The following is a 21,507-nucleotide window of genomic DNA, read 5'->3' as shown; positions in this document are numbered from 1 at the left end:
CATGCGACATACGATTTGGCAACTGCACAAACCGTTCAATTTTGTTCTCTAGGCCAATGCCAATACTATTTATATTATGGCATGTGTATTGTTAGTAGGTGATATAGTACATTATCGGTAAAGTTAGAGAATTAATATCCTTATCTTACGTTTAGAAGTTTACTCTCTGAAAAGTTATACACCACTGTAACAATTCATATCTTCGAAGCGCCAGGAGTATTTGGAATTCATTTGTTGAATTGAAAACTATATGTGTCTATTAATAAACGTATCACTAAATTCCAACAATTGGAAACGACCTGACGGATAAGTATAATTTAGATTACATGATAACATCATCATATCAGTTGTAGTCTTATCTTCAAATGACAATACGATAATTTCATCGAAATTTTAAATATAACCGCTCAAATTTAATGATAAATTGGATAAATTTGTACATTATTAAACGAAACTTTAATATTATACATGTAATATTTCCTTTATTTTGATAGATCTTTGATATGTCAAAAGTGGTTAGAGACGAGATTTTACGACATGCTGTATTATTTTTAAGTATAGATTCGAATCGATAATTCTTGAAGGGTACTTGCACGTGCTACTAATCGCGCGTTGATTATTATATCACTATTATCCGTAAATATTGATCGATCATGAGTGCATGTATGTTTAACATGGTCCTAAATAATCTACGACAGTATGTGCGAATATAAACCACACATACAGAGATACAGAGTACGTTTTAGACTAGTGGTTTAAGTCCCGGAAATCTGTGAGGGGAAAGGAAAGAGCAGACTACCCGTACCACCAGCGCGGCTACCAATCGGTGCACTTCGCGATATTCAGTCTCAGTGTACGGATCGTCTTACCGCTTGTACTTTCCACGTTCACTCGTTTTGTGGCAGATCTTTAAGTAATTCATTTGCTAAGTTTTGTTTGCCTTTTGACAATTATCGGCGTGTGAACGCGTGAAACACAATGTCGGTCGCCTACAAAAACACAATGAACGTGATTGGCAAGTTTGTGCCACAGAAGTTCCAGCCACTGTGGAATCACCCAGCTGGTTAGTAAGTTATCAATGATTATCCAGTTTTCTCAAGCAGTGACACGTGCGTACGACATATGCGCTCGTGTCACTGTGCATCACTCTCATTCGGTCGAAGAGGTAAAAAATACGATGTCGTGACGTCATACAAGCTTTAGGCATACCTTACCTTTTTGCTGTCTCGTGTATCATACGATAGTATATATTTAGATAAACTTGACCGTCTTCATATCTGTGAACATGTAAATCAATGTCATTCCGTGACACATTGTCTTGCATATCTACTAGAGCTCGGATAGTTTTATGCATTCTTCCTTTCATGTTGTCTAGCGAATTTATACAATGTCAACGAGTTCAAAGTATTAATGATAACGCATTAATATTCACTGAATAATCTGAAAGCTTACGACAGATTAACTTTTTTTGTAATTGGAGTTTGGAACTTGTTGGAATACGATTAAGTAACGTGTGTACATTTTGAAATACGATTCACGTGAATTCGGAGATATGACACGATCGTTATCATTACACCACGAATTATTCGTATTTTATTTGTTTTCTTTTTTTGGATTACATACGAATAACATATAAAAGAAATACATAACAGCAATTTGACCTATTTTCCCCTTTCAGGTCCGCAGACTATATTTTTCTGGGCACCAGCTTTTAAATGGGTCAGTAATATCTGAAGCTTTAATGTCTCTTGAAGTATTTAATATACATATGTATATTTTTTGACATATACACATCGCATCAGATTGTGACAAGAGAAGAAATTCGTTAATTACGTTTTAAGATCTTTCCTTATCTAAATATACATACATAGTTTTTCTTTCTATAGTATAAATGAATCAATTTTAACATGAAGTAGACAGTACGCGTGTTTCACGTCCTTCGTTGCGCGCTAAACGTTATAAAAATATTACTCGACCGTGTATCCTCATGGACTTGATCCAAATGCGATGTTGATCTGGTAACGTTTGTTACGAAAGAAAGTATGAATGTCGTTATTGTCATCAACATCATGTTCAATAATTCCGTAATGCTTCTACATTTCCACAATAGGGCATAGAATCAACAATATACATTCATCATCGATACCTATTTTCTAACACAATATTAAAGAACAATAAAGGAAAATTATCTCGCGTAAATGTCACATACTCGTAACTTAGATAAATGTAAATTTCACGGATAATGTTTCTTAGGTATTACGCGCGCATGCGTGCATACTTATAACAAATCGCGGTCAATCTACCTAGCTGAATATAGGTCAGCCTTCTAAAGTAAATCATCCGAATGTGATCTGCATTGTTGACCCTTTCGTTATTTCCCAGTCTATCGTGGTACGTGTCTTATTTTCCTTCTTCATTTCTTTCTCATTTTTTATAATATAATATATATGTATATATTTTAATTGCGTTAAATCGGAATTTGCAAATTACAGGGACTTGTAATAGCTGGCCTCAGTGATCTGCAGAGACCAGCAAGTGAAATCTCTATTACCCAATCGTCTGCCTTGGGCATTACTGGCGTGATCTGGACCAGGTACTCTTTAGCGATCACTCCGAAAAACTGGAGTCTTTTTAGCGTAAATCTCTTCGTCGCTATAACGGCATTGTACCAAGTTAGTCGAGGAGTAATGTAAGTCTATGTTTTATATGTTATGCAAGAATCTTTATGTTAGTATAATAATAATCATATAATGATCTTTCTGTTCCGATGTATTATTTATAGCGGATATATTGATATGTTGATAAACACACATATACATATGTCTTTTAAACCAATATCATTATATCATGCGTTGTATACATTATGTGTGAATAAGCGATAAATTAAATTACAAGATTCTATCTTATGTATGTATTTTACATGTCTGATTAAATAATATATTTTGCAGGTATCAAAGAGAACAAGCATCTTTAACCGAAAAAGCGCTGGCGAAAGAAAAATAATGACTACGTCAGGACAATGTACATTCCTAGAGATCCAAATACTTAAATGTATATATCTAGAATATTAGAATCACTTTAGTGACTTGCGGAATTTATTCGACCTTTACGTAATTTCGAACAAGAGTAAAACACAAAGTTAGGAAAATTCATAATCAGCATTGATTATGAAAGTTCCATAGTAAAATTGTAAATATTACAAATTCAAGTAAATTGGTGTTACATGTATAAAAAAGGAATTAACCAACGTAAGCTGTAAGCAATCACTGAGACAACGGATGTAAGTAATCATAAAATCCCGAAAGTAAGCAATTGCGAATTAGATAGATTAGATCAATTACACTTAAATGTAATGTTCGAAAGTAAACGTTAAAAATGCCAGCATTCAGGAACGCGAGACACCAATAATTGGAAAATTCAAAAGTTCAAAATTTTAAACATTGATGACCAAGAAGCAAACGATATAAATTGTCATGTTAGTCTGTTTAATATAAAATATGTTTGAATACCAAAAATGAGACAGTAATAGCATAAAATTCTTCATAAAATGTTCATATTAAGCTGTGATATTGAACATAAGATACTGTTCGTATTTTTATTTCATTTAGCAATGCACAAATTTTAAATCCTGTACTAAGTACAAATGTACCAATGAAACTCATAGAACATAATTTCAATATACAGTACAACATTTAAAGGCATATATTGTAAACAAAGACACCAATCTATAGTACATTAGTCTGTAGTAATATAGTAGATTTAGGTGAATATGCTTACGTACATATCTACCTCTAATTTTAAGTAATAATGTACAATTTATTGGTCTTAATGATTCGCAACACTGATACTGAAGTACTCGAAGAAGTAGGAAATGTACAAATTGTATACCAAGTTCGATAATGTTATCATTGCCTTGTATACATATAATAAAATAATATATTTTTCTAAAAACTGCTTCCTAATATTATCTTTTTCATGTTTAGTTTTATTGTTAGAGAAGTAAATCGTTATAATTCATGTAATTTTCTGAAATACACTATTCATTGCTTTTTGTATTTAAACTATGGCGCTAAAAATTACGTTCTATCTGAGAGAAAATTGTACTAGTGTCCCTAGAAAATCTAGGAATATTTCAATTTGCAAGCACTGTTTATACGGCAATGTATAACTTACAACTTAGATTGTACAGGTTATATTTTGCCTGATGTACCATGGAAATCGATTGCGATATTAGTTTCATCTTTTTCCGTTCGATACGGGCGACGCCACGATCGAGCGAATTACACTGCGCAATGTGATATGCGCTGTCACACGTAGATCCGCGCAGTTCGTGGTTGCGCGACCGTTGAAACGGATAAGTCTTCGTCGTCATTCGGTCCCGCAAGGGTTTCCAGTAACGTTTGTGCTACCGTAGAGGATAGAAAGGAGACAAAGATATTACGCTCATATTCAAGAGTGAAGTAATTGTCGCATTGTAATTGAAAATGTTCACCGGTTTAACGAATCAGGTGTCTACATGGATGGGAAAGAAAGGAGAAGACGCCGGCACAGAATTGCCGACTGAAGAGAAACTTCCCACGGGTACTGAAGGAGGAGAAGATCCAGATAGAAAAGACAGGTATCGTTATTAACCTATATTATTGTCTTACCACTGAATGTCGTAACCTCTTTCAGACGAATATCATCCTGACATTCTGTAAAAATGAATCTCGTAACAATCGTACCTATAACATTCCGTCTTTTATAGAATCGTGTATTGCGTTTTAATTTTCATAGGAATACGTTTTATTTGTCATATAGATACAGTTATTTTCAGCAGAAAATGCGTAAGTTACGATCGAATGTCAGACACGCGTATATGCTCTTTTTGCGCATCTGCACAACGCGTAAAGTTTTAGATTCGATCTCGAATATAGTTTTCGGATTAGATCGATAACATTCGTGTTTCTCTGCTAATATAAATTACTTACTGGACGGCAATATGACGTTTCATAAAGCGGAATGAGGTTAAGATACACGGTCGTCATACATTTATATAATGCAGTACTGAAAAGGAGACTAGTAAGACAGCATTGGAGTTAGATAAGTTTATCTTTGTTTTCTTAACTCAAAATTGAATGTCAATAAGATACAACTGTGTAACTGCACAATATGCGTTTATCTCTTTCTGTCCATATATCGAAAATACTTCTTAATTTGTAAAACTGCATCGAATGACAACGGTATTAATGACAGATACAAAACCCTACTATTATTATCCCGTGCCTGTCATACCGTGGTTTCATTTTCGTTAAAATTTACTCCAACGAAGAATTCCATGTCTCGATTCATGCATATCTGCTAAGGGTATTAATTAATTTCTTTTAAGCACCAAGAAAGCAGAAACCCCCTGTATCTTTTTTAATTCCAAATTTTATTCCCAAATTTTCAAAGCAACATATTATTCTCTATTTCCATTTTACGAGATCTGATATTAAACGTTACAAGCGTCTATATGTTACATCACACTCTTCACGTTTCCGTAACTTTCCTCGATATTCCTAGCGAGATAGTTTATATTTTCCGCTTGGAAAATGCGAGATGGTCGCCGGTTTGCATAGGCGTTATCGAATAACTTCGTAAATGAAACACGTTTATATAGTTATTTCCTAAAAGTTATGTCAGGAGAAATGGATTTCGGGAATAGGATTGCATGGGTCGATGGAACGTCATCGCGTTACACAAATCGCTATCACAAATTTCCTAATACGATCTCACGTATGCATTTACCAAATCGCATTACTAAATCTACCAAACTAATCGACACGACTAATTCGTAATTTTTCATATGTCATATAAATGCATTTGTCAGAAGTTGAATGATTTTTCATAAAGTACACGTATGGGCAAAGCCTCGTTTTTTGTTCTTGGTATCTGTATTTTTTCGTCTATTTTCCATTTCGATTTCTTGGGTAGGAACTTCGCATCTTGCCGGTTGGTAGTACTAGTGTTAACCCCCGTGTCAGCGCTCATTGCGTCGAAATCAATGCGCCATTCGATGGATTTCTTTTTTTATCGACCTAAAATTTAACGTTTAATCGAAATAATCTGTACTTGTATTCCATTCTCTATTCTTACTTTATGATATCATTCGCATGGTTTTTGCTGGATTTTTGTGAAATATAAGATTCGCCGTACCTTTATACGTATTAGGCGTATTCTTAACAACGCGAAATGAGTTTGCTCGCGTTGGCCAAGTGACTCACAATAGAAAGTCAGTTCCCTTTCTCCGCTTTACGACGAGAATTCGATTTTTGTTTTTTCACCTCCGCACCCGCTCGTACACGCGTTGCGAGCGTCGTGAGACATTTTCCTCTCTTCTTTCCTTTTTTCCCCCAAAGAGTCACGGTTTCAACCCGTTAATTTAATTCCCTTTATTCGATCGCGTCCGACTATTTTTCCTTGGACGACTAGGTGAAGGTGAAAAAAGCACGACGTTGCCGATGAACGCAGCTTTCCAAGTCAGATACGTTATCGAGCTGCCTCTTGATTCGACCGCGCCACTCGTCTTCTATGAAAGACGTAAAAAAGGAGAAGAGAACGAGAAAAAAAGAAAAAAATACCAAGAGTGGGAAAAAGGAAAAGAAAATAAGATGAAAGATCGTGGTCGTTTTCATTGATCGTATAAACGAAACAGTTTCACGAGAGGAAATTTCTCGATACAGTTGCCCGGTTGATTATATTCCGCAGATCTTCGACTACTGTCGGGACGAACATTCCAGTATGCATCGTTGATGAACATGAATTTCGTCAAAGGTGTGGAAGAATTTCCGGCGTGGAAATTCTGCTCCTTTGGAAAAATTGTTTCCCCGTTGGAAGATCGGAAGCAATGTTTTCTAAGAAGTCGGCGATATAACGCTATATACGTGATTGAACGATGGTGTAGTCGAGGATTCGAACGAGCTCCATTCGTGTACGAAGAAACAGCGATGTTTCCATAAAGGAGTGGGGGGCGGTCGTAATCTTTTATATAGGTCGCAATCGATAGCACCGCAGTCGCCCTCCCACGAAACTGTTAAATTTCGTATAATAGTAATGAGACCTCGTAATTTTTTCCTTTCTCCCATTTCTCTAATATTTATTGCTACTTTTATTCTCTGTCATATTTTTCCTTCTTTTTCCTCTTTCGTTGGTTCTTCTTCTTTTCCCTTTTTTTTTTTTTTTTTTTTTTTATTTCATGGATTAACGACGAACGAAGAGACGATAAATTTTCTAATTTTTCCACGATCATAAAATATTTTAGGGAAATATGTTTGTTATTTCGACGAACGATGATTTATTCATAAACGAAAATAATTGCAACGGCTCGATGCGCATTTCATACCGATTATTAACGAAGCATCGGCGTTCGTTATCGCGATATCGATACGGCTCTTCGAGGTTCGTATGCGGAATTCCGAGGAGTGGCGTTAATAGTTTCCATGTTTAACAAATTATTTTTACAATAAACTCGCGATAAATGTTTTTGCAAGAGGTGGACAGGAAGCTTAATAGAAAGATGGTAACGATCGATGGTAACACGATGCGTAGTGGTGTATTTTTCATAAAACAGAGAAAACGTGTTGCGTGGTTATCGGCATAAAGAAATTTATTCGATTACGAAGATAAAGACACGATACTCGCAAGAGTCGAAATACGTGGCTATTCCAAATTCGTCGATTCTCGATTTACCGCACAATGATTTTTATTTCGTCTTTATTTACGATTCTGATCGAGTACGGTAAATTTTCAAGAAAATCGATGCATTGTTACCAATAAAAATTAATTAGAGCAAGGAAATGATAATATATCTCTGGAAAAGGTCGTTCATTGTTCATCCACCTGCTAAGAGGCAAGAAAAAGGGTGCTAGGGAGATGAAATTTTTCACGATCCTCAGCCACAGATCTCTCTATTGATTGGACAAAATTATAACATCGGTAAATCATTTATAAAAGCCGCGGCACTATTTATTAAACGAGTTACAGTTGCCATAGTGTTTCTCGTTGCCCTTGTTACTTAACTCGATCACGTTGACCCGTTTTTCCACGTAACATATTTACAGCGAATAGGCAGGAATCGAAAGCACACTTTGGAGTACGTTCTCCTCCCATTGGCCTGTTTCCCTGGAACGTTAGGTAACCATGGCGAGAAGGCAGCCTCGAAGAGGTTGGGCAAATGGTAAAAATGAGAAGCACGTCACGATGTTTATACAGTTCTCAAAATTTCAGCGAAAAAGCTGGTCGACTTGGCGAATTTCCTGCGCTTCCTCCTACTGCAATTATTATTATATACGCGAATGGAGAATAACGGGGCAGAATAAGTGCAACGATCAGGATAAATGCCTGGTGAAATTGTATCGCGTTAACGTCTCTTAATAACGACGTTGCTAGACGATGCGCTTTACCAACTTTCTCGTTCAAGTTATTACCTGCAACTCGCAGTTCGAACTTTGCCACGTTACGCGATAACAGGATTAAAAAAAAGGCAAGAAGAAAAAGTAAATAGACTCGGCTAATTATCGCTGTATAAACTAGCTCGAAAATAGAAAAACACTCGTTCGCAGCGAACGCTCTCTCCCGTCCGACTTTCCTTCCCTCTGTGTTCCCTCGTATGTGACTTTCTGTTTTTGACTATCGGTTTCTGATTTCTTTCTTCCTTTTTTTTTTTTTTTTTTTTTTTTAGTTACGTATTAAGGTAGCTGTACAATGTCGAACGAAGCCCATAGTCGCTGCGTTGAATTAAAAAAAAAAATCGTTCCTTTTGTGCGTAGCCCGACCAGAAGCATGCTGGTTGGTGTAAAATCGCAGATGACAGGCTGGTTCAGCGGAGGAATTCCGGGATTGAGCCGCGGCGCTGGACAGGGAGCTGATGGCGAATCACAGGCTGGAAAACCGATGAACGGAGCCCAAATGGCGCAAAATACCGAGAGTACCGTCGCCGAACAGACGAAAGACGACGACGCCAGCAGGTAAGAACCGTCGAAACGTTCCATCCATTCCTCTGCCCAACTATGGAAAATGGTAGTAACTGCGATAAGCGTGATACGAGTTTCTTGGTTTCTTCAAAGATGTAGTTAAACGTAACACACAAGCTAAATAAGTTAATAATATATTTTCTGCTTTTTAGATAAGATAGTGAACGTAGTAAGCTATACATACATATATGTGAATTTGCTACAAATTGTTTGTTTAATCGATACTGTCTTTCTCCATAGTTGGACAAACTTGTCAGAAGCAGTCTCGACCGTACCACGGTGAGGTTTTTTTTGGAAATGATACTGCGATCCTTTGCGGTTCCAGTGAAATTCGACATTTTATTGCGACCGTGTCCGATAAAGTTACTTCAAGAGTGCTGCCGTTTGGCTATGTTTTATATCGCAATTCACGTTATCGCACTGCCAATGTTTATGCAAATTTTCATCATCACGTTGAAATAGAACTCGTATGGAGATTTGTTGCCTTATCCTACGATAATATAACGAGCACGTTAATTTCGATATTCTCGCATATTTCGTATATCTCCGCACATTTAGATTGCCCCAGGAATGCAGAAATTAAGCTTCGCTAGATTAAACTCGTGCTTCGATGCGAACGAGAGTATGTTTTATATCCAGAAAACGAATGAAGCGAGAATAGAATGTTGAGTGGAGGTGGGTGTGCGACTGCAAAGGATCGATTAGTTAAAGAGTTAATAAGCACATTTGCGATGGCTTCCACTGTTGTTAGAACGATTTACACGCTTCTTTTTTAATTATTCGATCGATCGATCGATAAGGTAAGCGTAGGTATTGGAAATCAAGGTAGCTTGTACACCGTTTAAGAAGCCATTGAAGTTCACTCGACACGTTAATGCACTGCGTAATTTATTTTCTTTCTCCACGTATACTCGATCTGCATCCTACGTTGAGCTTTCTGAAAATCGCTGTAGGATAGCGTTGATTGCACGACAAAGTGCAACCTTCCTCGTAGTTCCTCGCTCAGTGTTCTTTTCGTCGTATTTGCAGCGCAACTGGCGGAGCTGACAGTGGCCCCGCGAGTTTAGAAGGTTCTCCATCCGAGGACAAGGAAGGACAACAGGCATTCGGCGGAGGTGAGTCTCTGCAAAATTTTTCTCTTCGTTTTCTCTACTTTCTGGCGAATCAGTACGAACGAGGCAATCAGATACGTGGCGTATTAATAAAATTTAAACGTTATGCAGGATGGCGCGCATTTGTTTGTTCGACGCTTAATGCCGATATCCCGCGATGTTTCGGCGCCGATCATTTCTAACGGATATTTACCTTTTGCGATGATGCTTAAATGATTTTAAGCCGGTGAATGGCGAAAATAACTGCGAAGGAAACTTTTAATTAGATCCAAGTTGGCAGAAATGAAGGAGTTGGAAGGACTTTTCAAGGAACTGACTCGTTGCCAGTTATGTTTGTTACGAGCAAGGAAACAGTTCTTGTTAATAAGAAAGTGCAAGGGAAAAGGAATTCTATTTATCCTTTCGATGAAAGTAGCTTATTATAAAAAGAACCGAGAACGAGGATCACTTTCGTTCGGCCTGCCAGTTATTTCTGTCTGGTGTTACGACAAGTCGCAGGATCTTGACAGAAGGATTTAAGTTCGCCCAGTATGTTTATCGGTAAACAGGCTTCGATAACAGATCGATTCGAGTGCTTCTCTGCGTGGAGTTAAGAGAAAAGACAGGCAGAGTAGGATGGGAATTACGACGCAGTTTACGATCGTATTACCTTTAAGGCAAGCGTGTTATTGCTATTATATTCGCCGATAAAACAGCGGTAGACAATAACGAATGCTCATTACCAGCCAAGTAACGTAATTTCTTGTTAGAAGCTTAAAAGCGAGGCACCGGATAGAAAGTTGAAACGTCCTCGACGTAATCGTTAGCGCGAACATCAAAGTTAAAAAACTTTGAAAGCCAAAGAGAGGGGCAAAAATGAAATAATTTAAATTCAATTAAAAATTATCGAACGATAATTCGAATGAAAAATCCCCTCGTCGGTTCACGTCGTTGGCAGTTAAATCCTTCAAAGCAAATCTGCAGCAGTATCGTCGACATTTTTCTAAGAGATTTACGCGTCTCTTGGTTGTCGGTTTAGCGATCACGAGCGGCATTTATCCGTATAAACGAGAAAGCTTCTTTCGTTTCCGTATGCGCACTCCTGACACACACCTTCGCCTAACTGTACCTCGTATATAGCAGAGATTTGATTTTTCCAAATGTCCTTCGGTATTTCGATGCGCATATCGAAACGTACGGTAGCTACGCGATCCAGTAAAAAAATTCAACCGAGCAACTATCAGCGGTCTCGATCTCTCGGCTCACCCACGCTCAACTCGTCCGATTAATGATGCAGTTCTCTTCGTCGATAAAGAGATTCGATATCGAGACCGCTATCGTGTTACCCAACTATTAAATTAGCTTTCATAACCCGCCCTGTCCTTCCTTTTTCCTTCTGCTTCATCTCCGTTAGCCGTGCGATCTCTATCTTTTCCCTTTCCTTATTCCTGTCTCTCCATTCCGCTTCATTTCTATTTCTTCTTCCTCGCCATTAACTCGACTCGTATTTTATTCCACGGAATAAATCTATACCGTTGCCGGCTCGTGCATTCGAAATAAGTTCGTTTCTCTTCTGGAGTACATGGCAGCGCGATTTTTTCACGTCTGTACGCAAAGACAGCGCCAAATTTCTCGCGCATAGATCTCATCGATAACGTTCACTCAGGAACGCGATGCGAGGTAGCTGGTATTTTGTCTGTATCACGTGCATATTTCTTTGGCAGAAAACGCTTGTACGAGCGAGCTCGCGTCGAGAGAAATAGGCGGAGCGGATGAAAAAATAAAAGAAAAAACGAAGGAGACGACGCGTTATATCGTTGATTATCATTGAGAGGAAGCTCGATGAGATTTACCTGCGTCTGTTATTGCGATATTTTTCAACGTGAAATACGAGACAGTCGCTTGAAATACGGCAACGCGACGATGGATACAATTTATCGTTGATTCGTATAATCCATTCGTTGACGATCGATCGATAGATCGTTCACACGGTGTCGTATATTTCTTTTATTCTACAGGGAGCAAAACAAAGTAACAGGGCATTAGTAGAGACCAATTAATTTACGATCATTTTGCCAGATACTCGTCATTTTTATTTCTGCTGTTATAATTAATTTATTTATTTTTCCGTTCGATTTCAAGTTGGAACGTTGCAGAATACAGACGAACGGAATGCACCGTATTTTAACGTCGACCGTTGCTGTTTTTTTTTTTTTTTTTTTTTTTTTTTGAGCGTTATTAATCGCTTGATTCAAATATCGCTTTAACGTTTCAGAGAGAAAAATAGGCTAATACGATTTATAAATAAATACAATCGGATATAAATTTGACGTAAGATTATGATAAAGTTTATCTTTGTTTTGCACGAAGAAGCTCGCGACTGTCCATCGATTCGATCGCAGACTGTGCCAACGAAACGATAAAAGCTGCGCTTAATTTTCGTAACGCGCATTTGTACGCGTCGAATGACTTTGTTTGCTACTTTCAGACGGAAATATCGCGCCGTTGATGAAAATGTCGACTCATGATGCAGTTCGCGTAGTTTGTTATCACGTTGAAATATTTAAAAGCCTTTGTCGCGTTGCCAACAACGTCCAACGTTTCCACCTGTCGTTTCATATCGAATCAAAATTTTAATTTGGTACCGTGTCGAGCGTCGAAATGGTCGTTGACACGTTCGTTCGAATTCATCGGCGATTCATCGGCGTAGATTTTGCATATTCTATTGCATATACAGGACGTTTCAAAATTTCGAAAGCTCGAGGAATAAATTTTTTAATTAAAAATATAAAATACAGTTCATACGAATATGATCCGTATATTGGAAAGTCTTTGGAGAACTTTAATATACTGTCTACGAAGAAGCAACGAGACCGTGGATCTAAAAGAGGAGAAGGATAATTATCTTCTTTTCTTTAATTCGCTCCACGTTTAATTTCTCAGGTGTCTAATACGATATCTTCCGGTTACATTTTATTATTAATAGATCGAGTCGCCTTTTTACTATCGCCGAAGATAATATATCTTTTAGTCGTATCGTTATCAGCAGTCCGGAAAGTCTGTTAAATTCGAATTATTTGCCACTTTCGTCTCGCAATAATTTGTTATAATTTCCGCGAGTACTCAGAGTCTTCGATATCTAATACGTTTTAGTAGATAACATCGAAGTTTACACTCTGATGTTATATCCAAGAGGAGCATTAGCAAACTTGAAAAACATACGACACTCTTTCAAAAAGGGAGAGATACTCGACAAGTCGTGTAAATTCTTTCGTTCTAATCGAAGATGCTCGTTTTAAATGATTACGCGGAAAGCCTTATCCTTATTTCTGTATACTTGATTCACCTCTGAAGTGTACACGCCTACCTTTCTAGAACACCTTGTGCATAACCCATTATAAAATCCTATCGTTCAGAATTTTATCCCAGTCGCTTGTTTTCGCGCATAACGAGGTTACAGATACGCTGGAAAAGCGTAGAGAACTTTTCTCGAGAACGATATCGACCGTGCTCCCCTATTTCACGGTTCTATACGTATCTCTGCTCGATTCCACCCCCACATCGGTAGACAAAGGTATGAAACTTGGAAATTATACGTCTTACGCTGCCAGTCGACCAGATCTCTCTTTCTCTCTCTTTAACTCGATCGCAGAATCGATGGAAAGCAATTGTTTTTCTGTTTAACGTGATGTTATTATAAATCTACGTAAAGGCGCACGTAGAATATCGAAATTTCATCTCTTTACCCTGCATATTATATTTTATCGTATTTTTATTTGATTTTTATTCGATTTTTATTCTATGTTTATTCCATTACACAGAGATTGTCAAGATATGTGGAGATTTTTGGAAGCGGACAAAGAGCGATATAATCGTTGGTCTGCGGCTGACAGCGCGTTTTCCCGATATTAGATTTCGAAAGCTCGGATATACGTTATAAAGCGGCGATCGAAAACCGCTCTCTTTTTTATCCTCTTGTTTCAAAAGCGCAACGACCATGTACAATTTGAAACCTGCTTTCCTTCTTCGGTTCATTCGCGTACAGTGAAAAAAATCAAACGCCACTTTTACGCTCATCGGCGAATCCAGCGTTCGTCTACACGTGCATACATTTCCTCAATGAAACACGTAAATACACGTAGGAGCAGCAATTTGCGCTTCATAATTTCTATATCGTATCAACGTTTTATCCTTCGCATAGTACATTGTGTGCACATGCATTAGTCGTATATCTTGTATCGATTTCTCTTACGATATGGTTGAGCCACGAATCAATATACACACGAGGCTTTTACATTATACATACCTTAACATTATACATACATTACCGCTTGCTGATGTAATAACATTACTGGTATATCTGCGATATTTGCATATTCGCCAGACATTTAAAGAGCCGAACGTTTAGATAAACATTGTTGGGATAATCGAAAGCCTACTAATATATAACGTGCTGCAGATGTTCTAACAACGTTACCATGCAAGCCATGATACCTAAAATAATCAAGAACAACCTTTTCAAATTCTGATCTCTTTTAATCACGAATGACAAACTTGCGATTTTCGACTTTAACGTTTCCGTAAAATCTTGCTCTCGACAAAGTCACAGCTGTTTTGATACCTAAGCTCGGAAAATTCGTTTCTTCGCGGTCCCAAGTCGTTAGTACTCTCGTCACCTAGGAGACTCTCTGAACGAGGAAGCGCACAAAGAATGGATGGCGGAGGCAAAGAGACGTGCCAAACGAGAGATCCTTTTTCTTTCTTCGCGTTGGTTCCTCGTCGCTGAAATAGCCTCGTCAGAGAACGTAAAAGGCAAAAGGAACGAGAGTTTCGAACATTAGCAGAACGCGTTTAATCGGCACGAACGAACTGGAAGGTCGACCAAGGTTGTACGTGTTCGTTGGCAGTTGTTCGAGTTACGAAGTCTATCGAACATCGTCTCCGTCACGAAATATATCGCGTTCAGTTGGTCGAACGGTACACGTTGTGTCTGCTCGCGGGCAAACTCGGCTGAAGATCGCGAAGATGACGATGGACTGGAAACAATCTGCCTAACGTCATTAGCTTTCGCGAGTAGAGGAAACTTGGCCGCGGAAACGAAACAACCGTTGCATAATGCTGTCGCCGAGGCGTCCCCGTGGCGAACCTGCTCGCTGCCGAGCCAGGAAATAAAGCACGTCCTCGGCTACAATTGAGAAGTTACTTTACGTCGCTGCGGAGAACTTTCTCGACCTGAGAAGAGAAGTAAGAAAAAGGAGAAAAATGGTAAAATGCTGGCGAAGCGAAGAAGCTGCATAGCGCTTCGCTAACTGGACTGGTCACCGCTTGCATCCTTAGTCGACTATCGAGATACATCTCTAGAAAGTATCTTCTCTCTAGCTTTTGTACGAGTACGAGTAAGACGTGGATATAGTGAGTTGGAAACTAAATGATTGCGGACTTTGTCAATACCACCTAATGTCAAAATCCGCATTCACTTAATTGCCAACCCAATAGTCAGTCGAACCGACGGAGCTGTTCTGCCGCGCAACACATCTGCACGCCATCCCGCGCGACTTGCCAACCAACGGTCTACCTGTCGTCCTTCGAACACTCCATAGGCCCCAGGACCCACTATAAAGTTGCAATTCTAGCTGCATTGTTCGCACACATGGTCTAAGCACATCTGTTTGCCAGAAGAGACTTTCTAATTCCAGAAGTATTTTCGGCCGGTTTTTAGAAAGGTCCTTGGGTTTATTATGTGCTCTTAAGAATTACGAAGAAAGCGGAGATATGCCTAACGAAAAATCTGAATTTCCCTGTAAACAATGTCGCCTAGGACCCAAGTTGGTAGGAGGTTTCTTCCTCCTCTCTTCCTTCCTAACATTGGTCCCAACCAATCGACATCGCGGATTATTGCCCTCACTTTACTAACTAAAAATGTAAGCAACGAATCCGCGTTCTTCGTTCAAAGGGCACACCCATACCAAGCTTTCCTCCATATTCACATTAGAATAAGCTTCAGAGTTTTCCATCGTCTCTTACGGTAACTAGAGTTCCTGCATTCCCTATAACTCTCACCGTTCCTATATCTCTCCAAGTTTCCTACCACAGTCAAAGATCTAACGCCGAACTTCTAACATTAAGTCTCATACCGTGCTACTCTATTAAGTGTTTATATCTATTCATTCGTGTATCTTAAGTGTTGGAAATATAAATTTTAACTCTGTGAGCCACAGTGTTATCATACCTGAATCACCCCTATTATCTTAACCGAAATACGGGGATCGAACTATTCGTGGTGTCGATCATTCTAATCGTAACGGGAATTTACGACTCCCGTTGGCGCGTATTCTAACGACCGCGTCTCCCCGCGATAGCTCGAAAATACAGGAGCAAAGTTATAAATCGAAACGTTAGATGACGACACTCGTTGCCACAGTCGCACTTAGGATCGTGGACGCGCCTTGAGTCTTAAACTGTGAACGTTTTTCATTAAGATCGTACGATACTAATACTTTACCGACCGATAGCCGATTAACCGGCTTTTTGTCGCCGATAATGTCTCTTTATCTGAGTAATAATTTGTTATTTAGTACTAAGGTACCATGCTCAGTTGCGTCAGTTGCGTTGCTTCGTAAGCTCCCACGGTTTTAAACCAATTTGAAAAACTTACGTTCGCGATGAACGAAAAGAATGGTATTGGAGAGTGTAAACCGAAGCAGAGCCGGCGCCAGGGAGAATCTGCGCCCGAGCTGCCGGTCATGCGTATGCTGTTGAATCGCTAGCGGTCAGTAAAGTGTTAGGTCTTCTCTGTGCCCCTTAAAACGATCGAAGATACTCGTTTTCGAGTAGTCGAATTATAACGATCATATACGTTAAAATATGCAACGTCCAATCAATTGTACGACTCACTGTTCGTCTCCCATCGATTATATATCGATCATATACGTGACACCGGACAATCAGGGTAAAAGATAAGTTGGAGGAACTGGCGAGGATAGCGACGGCAGAGTTAACGAAGCAGAGTATCGACCAGCGAACACAGCACGACCGTGTAAATTCGGCAACGTAATGTGGTGGAAATAACGACAACGTTGTATCCTTCAAGGGGAGGTTACACGCTTTTTATATAGGATCATAGTCTTTAGGTGCTCAGAATATTCAAGTACAACTACGTGCTTGTACGCGAAACGGGCGAGAATCAACGAGCCGAGTAACAGATTCTGAGTGAAAAAGCGTTTAAAAAAGTAGGCAGAACTACGGCGATGGCGAAAGAGAAACAGGATCTCCTGCACAGGGTTAACAGATTCGTCCTTGTCCTGGGGCATGGATCACCTAGATACGTCATTGGACAGTATCGAAACCTGATAAAGCACCTAGAAGAACTTAGCCGAGATTGGAGACACGCAGATTTTCTTTCTCTGAATTTTCTCGCTAGTCTCCTACATGTACGTATAAATTGCAGTGATTTCCCGCGTGGCTGAGTAACGATAGATCGGTGGATTCGGGGAATAACGTTTACCACGAATTTCGTCAGGAATTTCGCTGCCAACATAACCAAATTCAGTCGACAAGTAAATGTCCTTCGTGTCGAGCGGTTGGACCCATCTTCGTCGATCGATACAACCGCCCGAGCGAATCTTCTCTCGCCGAAATTGCTGGCTGCGACGTCGACAAGCCGGAAGTTAGCGTTGTTAGCGCGGAAGCTTTACGCTTGTTTTTCGTTGCACCGCGCTTCCTCTTAGCGAAATTGATTTATCAGGGAGTAGATTGCAGTTTGTGAAAGAAATTAGTTTTCGTCATATTCGTCGCCTTTGGTTCGTGTCGATGAAACGAGAAATACGCGAGACCGGCTGCGGAGAGAACGTGACACAAATTCATAAATATCGTTCTTGTCTGGCGACGGCGAAATGTAGTTCTTTCGTCGTAGAACGTAATTCCGTTTCCCAGAGGCAAATTAAACAGAACTCGGTCATCGATATGAACGCGGAGATGGAAAGGGAAAAGGAGAGATGGAAATAAATGCATCCGGAAATCTCAGACTCTCTGAAAAGCTTGCCCCATATACATAACACCGTAACGAAAACTAAACGAGAAAAGTTCGGTAAAACCCTGGGAGCTTAGTTCGAACGGCTGCGATTTTTCTACCGGTCGAGATGTTGCCTCCTACGGATTTTTCACCGGATTTAACGGCAGCGGAAACGCGTTAAACGGTCAAGGCTATGTTTTGTCGTGGTCAAAGAGTGGCAAGCCGAAGAGAACGAGAGACAGACACGAACGATTGAAAAAACGGGCAGAAATTTCCACCGACGAAATGCGAAGCTGATACGCGTGTCTGTCAGATTGAGGCCGGCGGCGCGGTGGTTAGCTCGCAGCTGGGTTTCGTATTTCTAAAATCGCGCGGACGCACATACGCAGTTGAAACCGCGTGAAATTATTCGCGCTGGCGGATCCGGACAGAGCAGCAGCGGTGCACGGGTCTCGCCACCGCTTTCACGAATTTTTCCGCTCGTGGTTTGCGCTTCGCTGGGTCAAGGTTGCTACCGATGCGCTTTCAACGCCGCGAATCTGGGTTGACTGATGCCACATCGTAGAAATATAACGAACGACGCGACGTTTCGGACCGCCACCAAACTTTTCCCCCTCTTTCTTTTTTCATTTTTTGGTCGCCTGTTTCGTAGCTTTTTTTGTTATCCTTCCAATTTTTTTGCACTTCCTTCGTATCGAACGAATCGCGACCGCGTTATTCGTTTTCGCGTTGCTGCGGTTTGCTTCGTTTTTCTCTTTCCCGTTTTCTAGTTCTATCGTTACTATTTTTTTTTCACTTTCCCTTTTTTCCAATATAAAAGAATCTGGAGATTGGAGTCAGTTAGGTCTTGTCGCCTCCAAAGCTAGAGAAAGATTCCAGGAATACTTAACCAGGCCAAGCTCTAGGAGTTGGCATCGATCCTTTTCTATAATGGAGCCTGCATACTTAAACGAGGTCCCCGGAGAGACATTTATCCCGGTTCCGGGAGATTGTGTCGGCTTCTGGCAAACAATTGTTAAATCGTGCAATTTTCATCGAGCCTGCCTCCAAGCTGGACTAATTGCACGCACTAATTATTCTGTCAAGTAAACTTAGAGGGACAAAGAAAGAGCGAATTGTCGCTCGGTTTGAACTCTCTGGCGGCGAAAGCTGAGTTAATTTCGACTTAAACCGAGGCTTCGCGTTTATTGCTTCCCCTCCACGATTACGCGTTATTATTCTATCAAATTATAAGAGTGAATTTATTTTTTCAACTAATTTAGTTATTACTAATTATAGGTTTTTATTTGCTTCTTTAGTACTCTATCTACATTCATCCAACATTTTAAAGAAGATTATATTTCTCCAATATAAATAGTTCCATTAGTAGGTTGATAATAATCGGATTACTTTTCACGATTAATCTTTATCTACACGCAACAAATACAACTAACCAAAAAGCAGTTCCACAGAAATTTATCGTATTTCATCCTCAAGAAACAACAAATAAAAATAATAAACAGACTTCAAGATACTAGACTGTGCGAGGCTTTAAATTTTCCATAGAATCCAGTAACATTCGACGATATCCATCGTCATCTTCGAGCGTCCTGTCAATTACAAACACGAGTTTACATCTTGACCTTGCGCTTCTTATAAATCTGTCGGTTCTTTGAATTTTCTAGCTTGTCACATATACTTCAGAATCCTGGAACATTGACCGTCGTCGGCCGACCTTCTTTTCCGCTTTCCACACGGGAATTAGCTACTCTTATTTGATCCCCTTTACGCTTCGCCTCCGTCTAAAGAGAGCTTTCCGTTACGAAAGAGATTACCGTTGCTTCAGCGGTCAGATCGAAGATGCTAACGAGCCGGTATCCAACAGCTGCCACTAGAATTAATTACGGACGGCCGTAACACCACCGGTGCACTTTTCCACGGCTGTTTCGCCGATCTGCTCAAACAAAGCCAGTCGTTGGAGAATGTTACCCCTTGGGGATTGATAGGATGCGGTGACGTGCACGAAACCTCCTGGAGGCAGCCAAGCCACAAAGAAAGGGATGCAGCCAAAGAGAGATAAAGAAGCTTCGCGACTCGGAGGATCGGTCGATGGAACGTCGAACTCGCCGACTAAAGAACGCAGAAAGCAGGAATTTCGTCCTCGTTATTTGACCTTATCTCTTTGGAAGTTACACGAAAGGCATTTCACAAAGACGTGGTCGGATCTTAAGGGTGTTGCGAGCAAAGCACAATTTAAGCGTGAATGAGTATATTATTATTTTCGGAGCTAGGAGATATTTTCATCTACGAGTTGGCGACAATATTTATAGCAATCTCTATACCCCGTGGCTATCGCGTTCGTGGGATTCAGATTCGCCGGAATTCTATTTATGGAAACGTTCTAAAGGTATCGTGCACGACGAACCTCTTACCCTTCGTTCGAAGTACAAGCTAACGCTGTGCGTATCATGTAAAAATGTTAATGTCGCTGTTAATGAAAACAGTAAAAAGAAGCAACGGATGACATAAACAAGATGTTATGAATGTGTTTTTACGTTGTACGGTTTAATAATATAAATGAAAACGTCGATATGTTGGATACGATATTGGTCGCTGGGAAAGTTCGTTCCGATTTTTAAAGAATTTAATAAAATAATAAATTTCGAAAAACTGTTTTCGAGCATATCGCGTTAAAAAAACGTTACTAGGAGCATCTTTAAACATGCTCTTTGATCTTCGTTAAAATATTACTCCTGTTAAATACTGCTCGGAAAGTTCGTTCCGATTTTGAAGGATTTTGATCGACGTAGAAAATCTCGTCGAGAAGTTTTTCGCCGAAAAATTTGGCAGGTTCTGGAGGGTTGGAATATTCGTGTTGCGCGAGAGGGAGAAAGATCGCGGAGCAAAATGACGCCTATATAATTCAATAAACGTATACGAAATCTAAATGTAAATCTAAACGAGCTTCCCCAGCTACCCTCTGAATCTTTTCATTTTCGATCGTTCCAAAATTACGCGAGAATTCAGGCTATGCGCTTGTCAAAGCATATCGTTTTCAAAGTGTTAAGTTATAAATTGAGACAGCGCGTGGAAAATGTTATTTCATATTGTCGAGAGATAAAACAAAATCCGACGATCTGTCAACGCACACGGACTCTCACGATAAAACGCACTGGAACGCGCATTGAAATGGACATAGGTCGTGTTGAATATACGCTGTTCTCAGAGGCAATAATTGTACCGCGGATGTTTATGCAGATTCATATTTCTATGAACGTAATTAAACAAACGGTACCCACACGAAGATTCGTTTCATTCGCTAAATTTTACATCGAGTACTTTACATCGAATATTCGAATGTATTGTATGCCTTTGCGTATCGTATAAATACCGTGCATTTTTGCTCGTTTGAATCTTCCATAAATGGATAAAT

At 39.6% G+C, this 21,507-nt stretch overlaps 2 protein-coding genes across 5 annotated transcripts in view; both read left to right on the top strand.

The window, feature by feature from the left end:
* Positions 1-10: 10 nt before the first annotated feature.
* On the top strand, positions 11-3,342 carry LOC126918223 (uncharacterized). The gene is made up of 4 exons (XM_050725918.1): positions 11-1,063; positions 1,679-1,719; positions 2,493-2,689; positions 2,949-3,342. Exons 1-4 carry the CDS (start codon positions 979-981, stop codon positions 3,001-3,003), a joined length of 378 nt encoding a protein of 125 aa, XP_050581875.1. The 5' UTR covers positions 11-978; the 3' UTR covers positions 3,004-3,342.
* Positions 3,343-4,323: 981 nt separating this feature from the next.
* Positions 4,324-21,507, top strand: part of LOC126918207 (synapse-associated protein 1-like) — a 93,509-nt gene continuing 76,325 nt past the window's right edge. For 3 of the 4 annotated variants that reach the window (XM_050725892.1, XM_050725889.1, XM_050725893.1), the window contains exons 1-4: positions 4,324-4,618; positions 8,790-8,987; positions 9,234-9,272; positions 10,023-10,108. In XM_050725892.1, the coding sequence (XP_050581849.1) occupies positions 4,485-4,618; positions 8,790-8,987; positions 9,234-9,272; positions 10,023-10,108 (457 nt within the window). In that variant the 5' untranslated portion in view covers positions 4,324-4,484. The remainder of the gene's footprint in view (positions 4,619-8,789; positions 8,988-9,233; positions 9,273-10,022; positions 10,109-21,507) is intronic. The other variant, XM_050725890.1, reaches the window with a different exon arrangement.

Source organism: Bombus affinis, chromosome 7 (assembly GCF_024516045.1).
Source record: "Bombus affinis isolate iyBomAffi1 chromosome 7, iyBomAffi1.2, whole genome shotgun sequence".
Lineage (NCBI taxonomy): Eukaryota > Metazoa > Arthropoda > Insecta > Hymenoptera > Apidae > Bombus > Bombus affinis.
The sequence above is the reverse complement of the archived record's forward strand: the minus strand, read 5'-3'. Positions and strand labels throughout refer to the sequence as shown.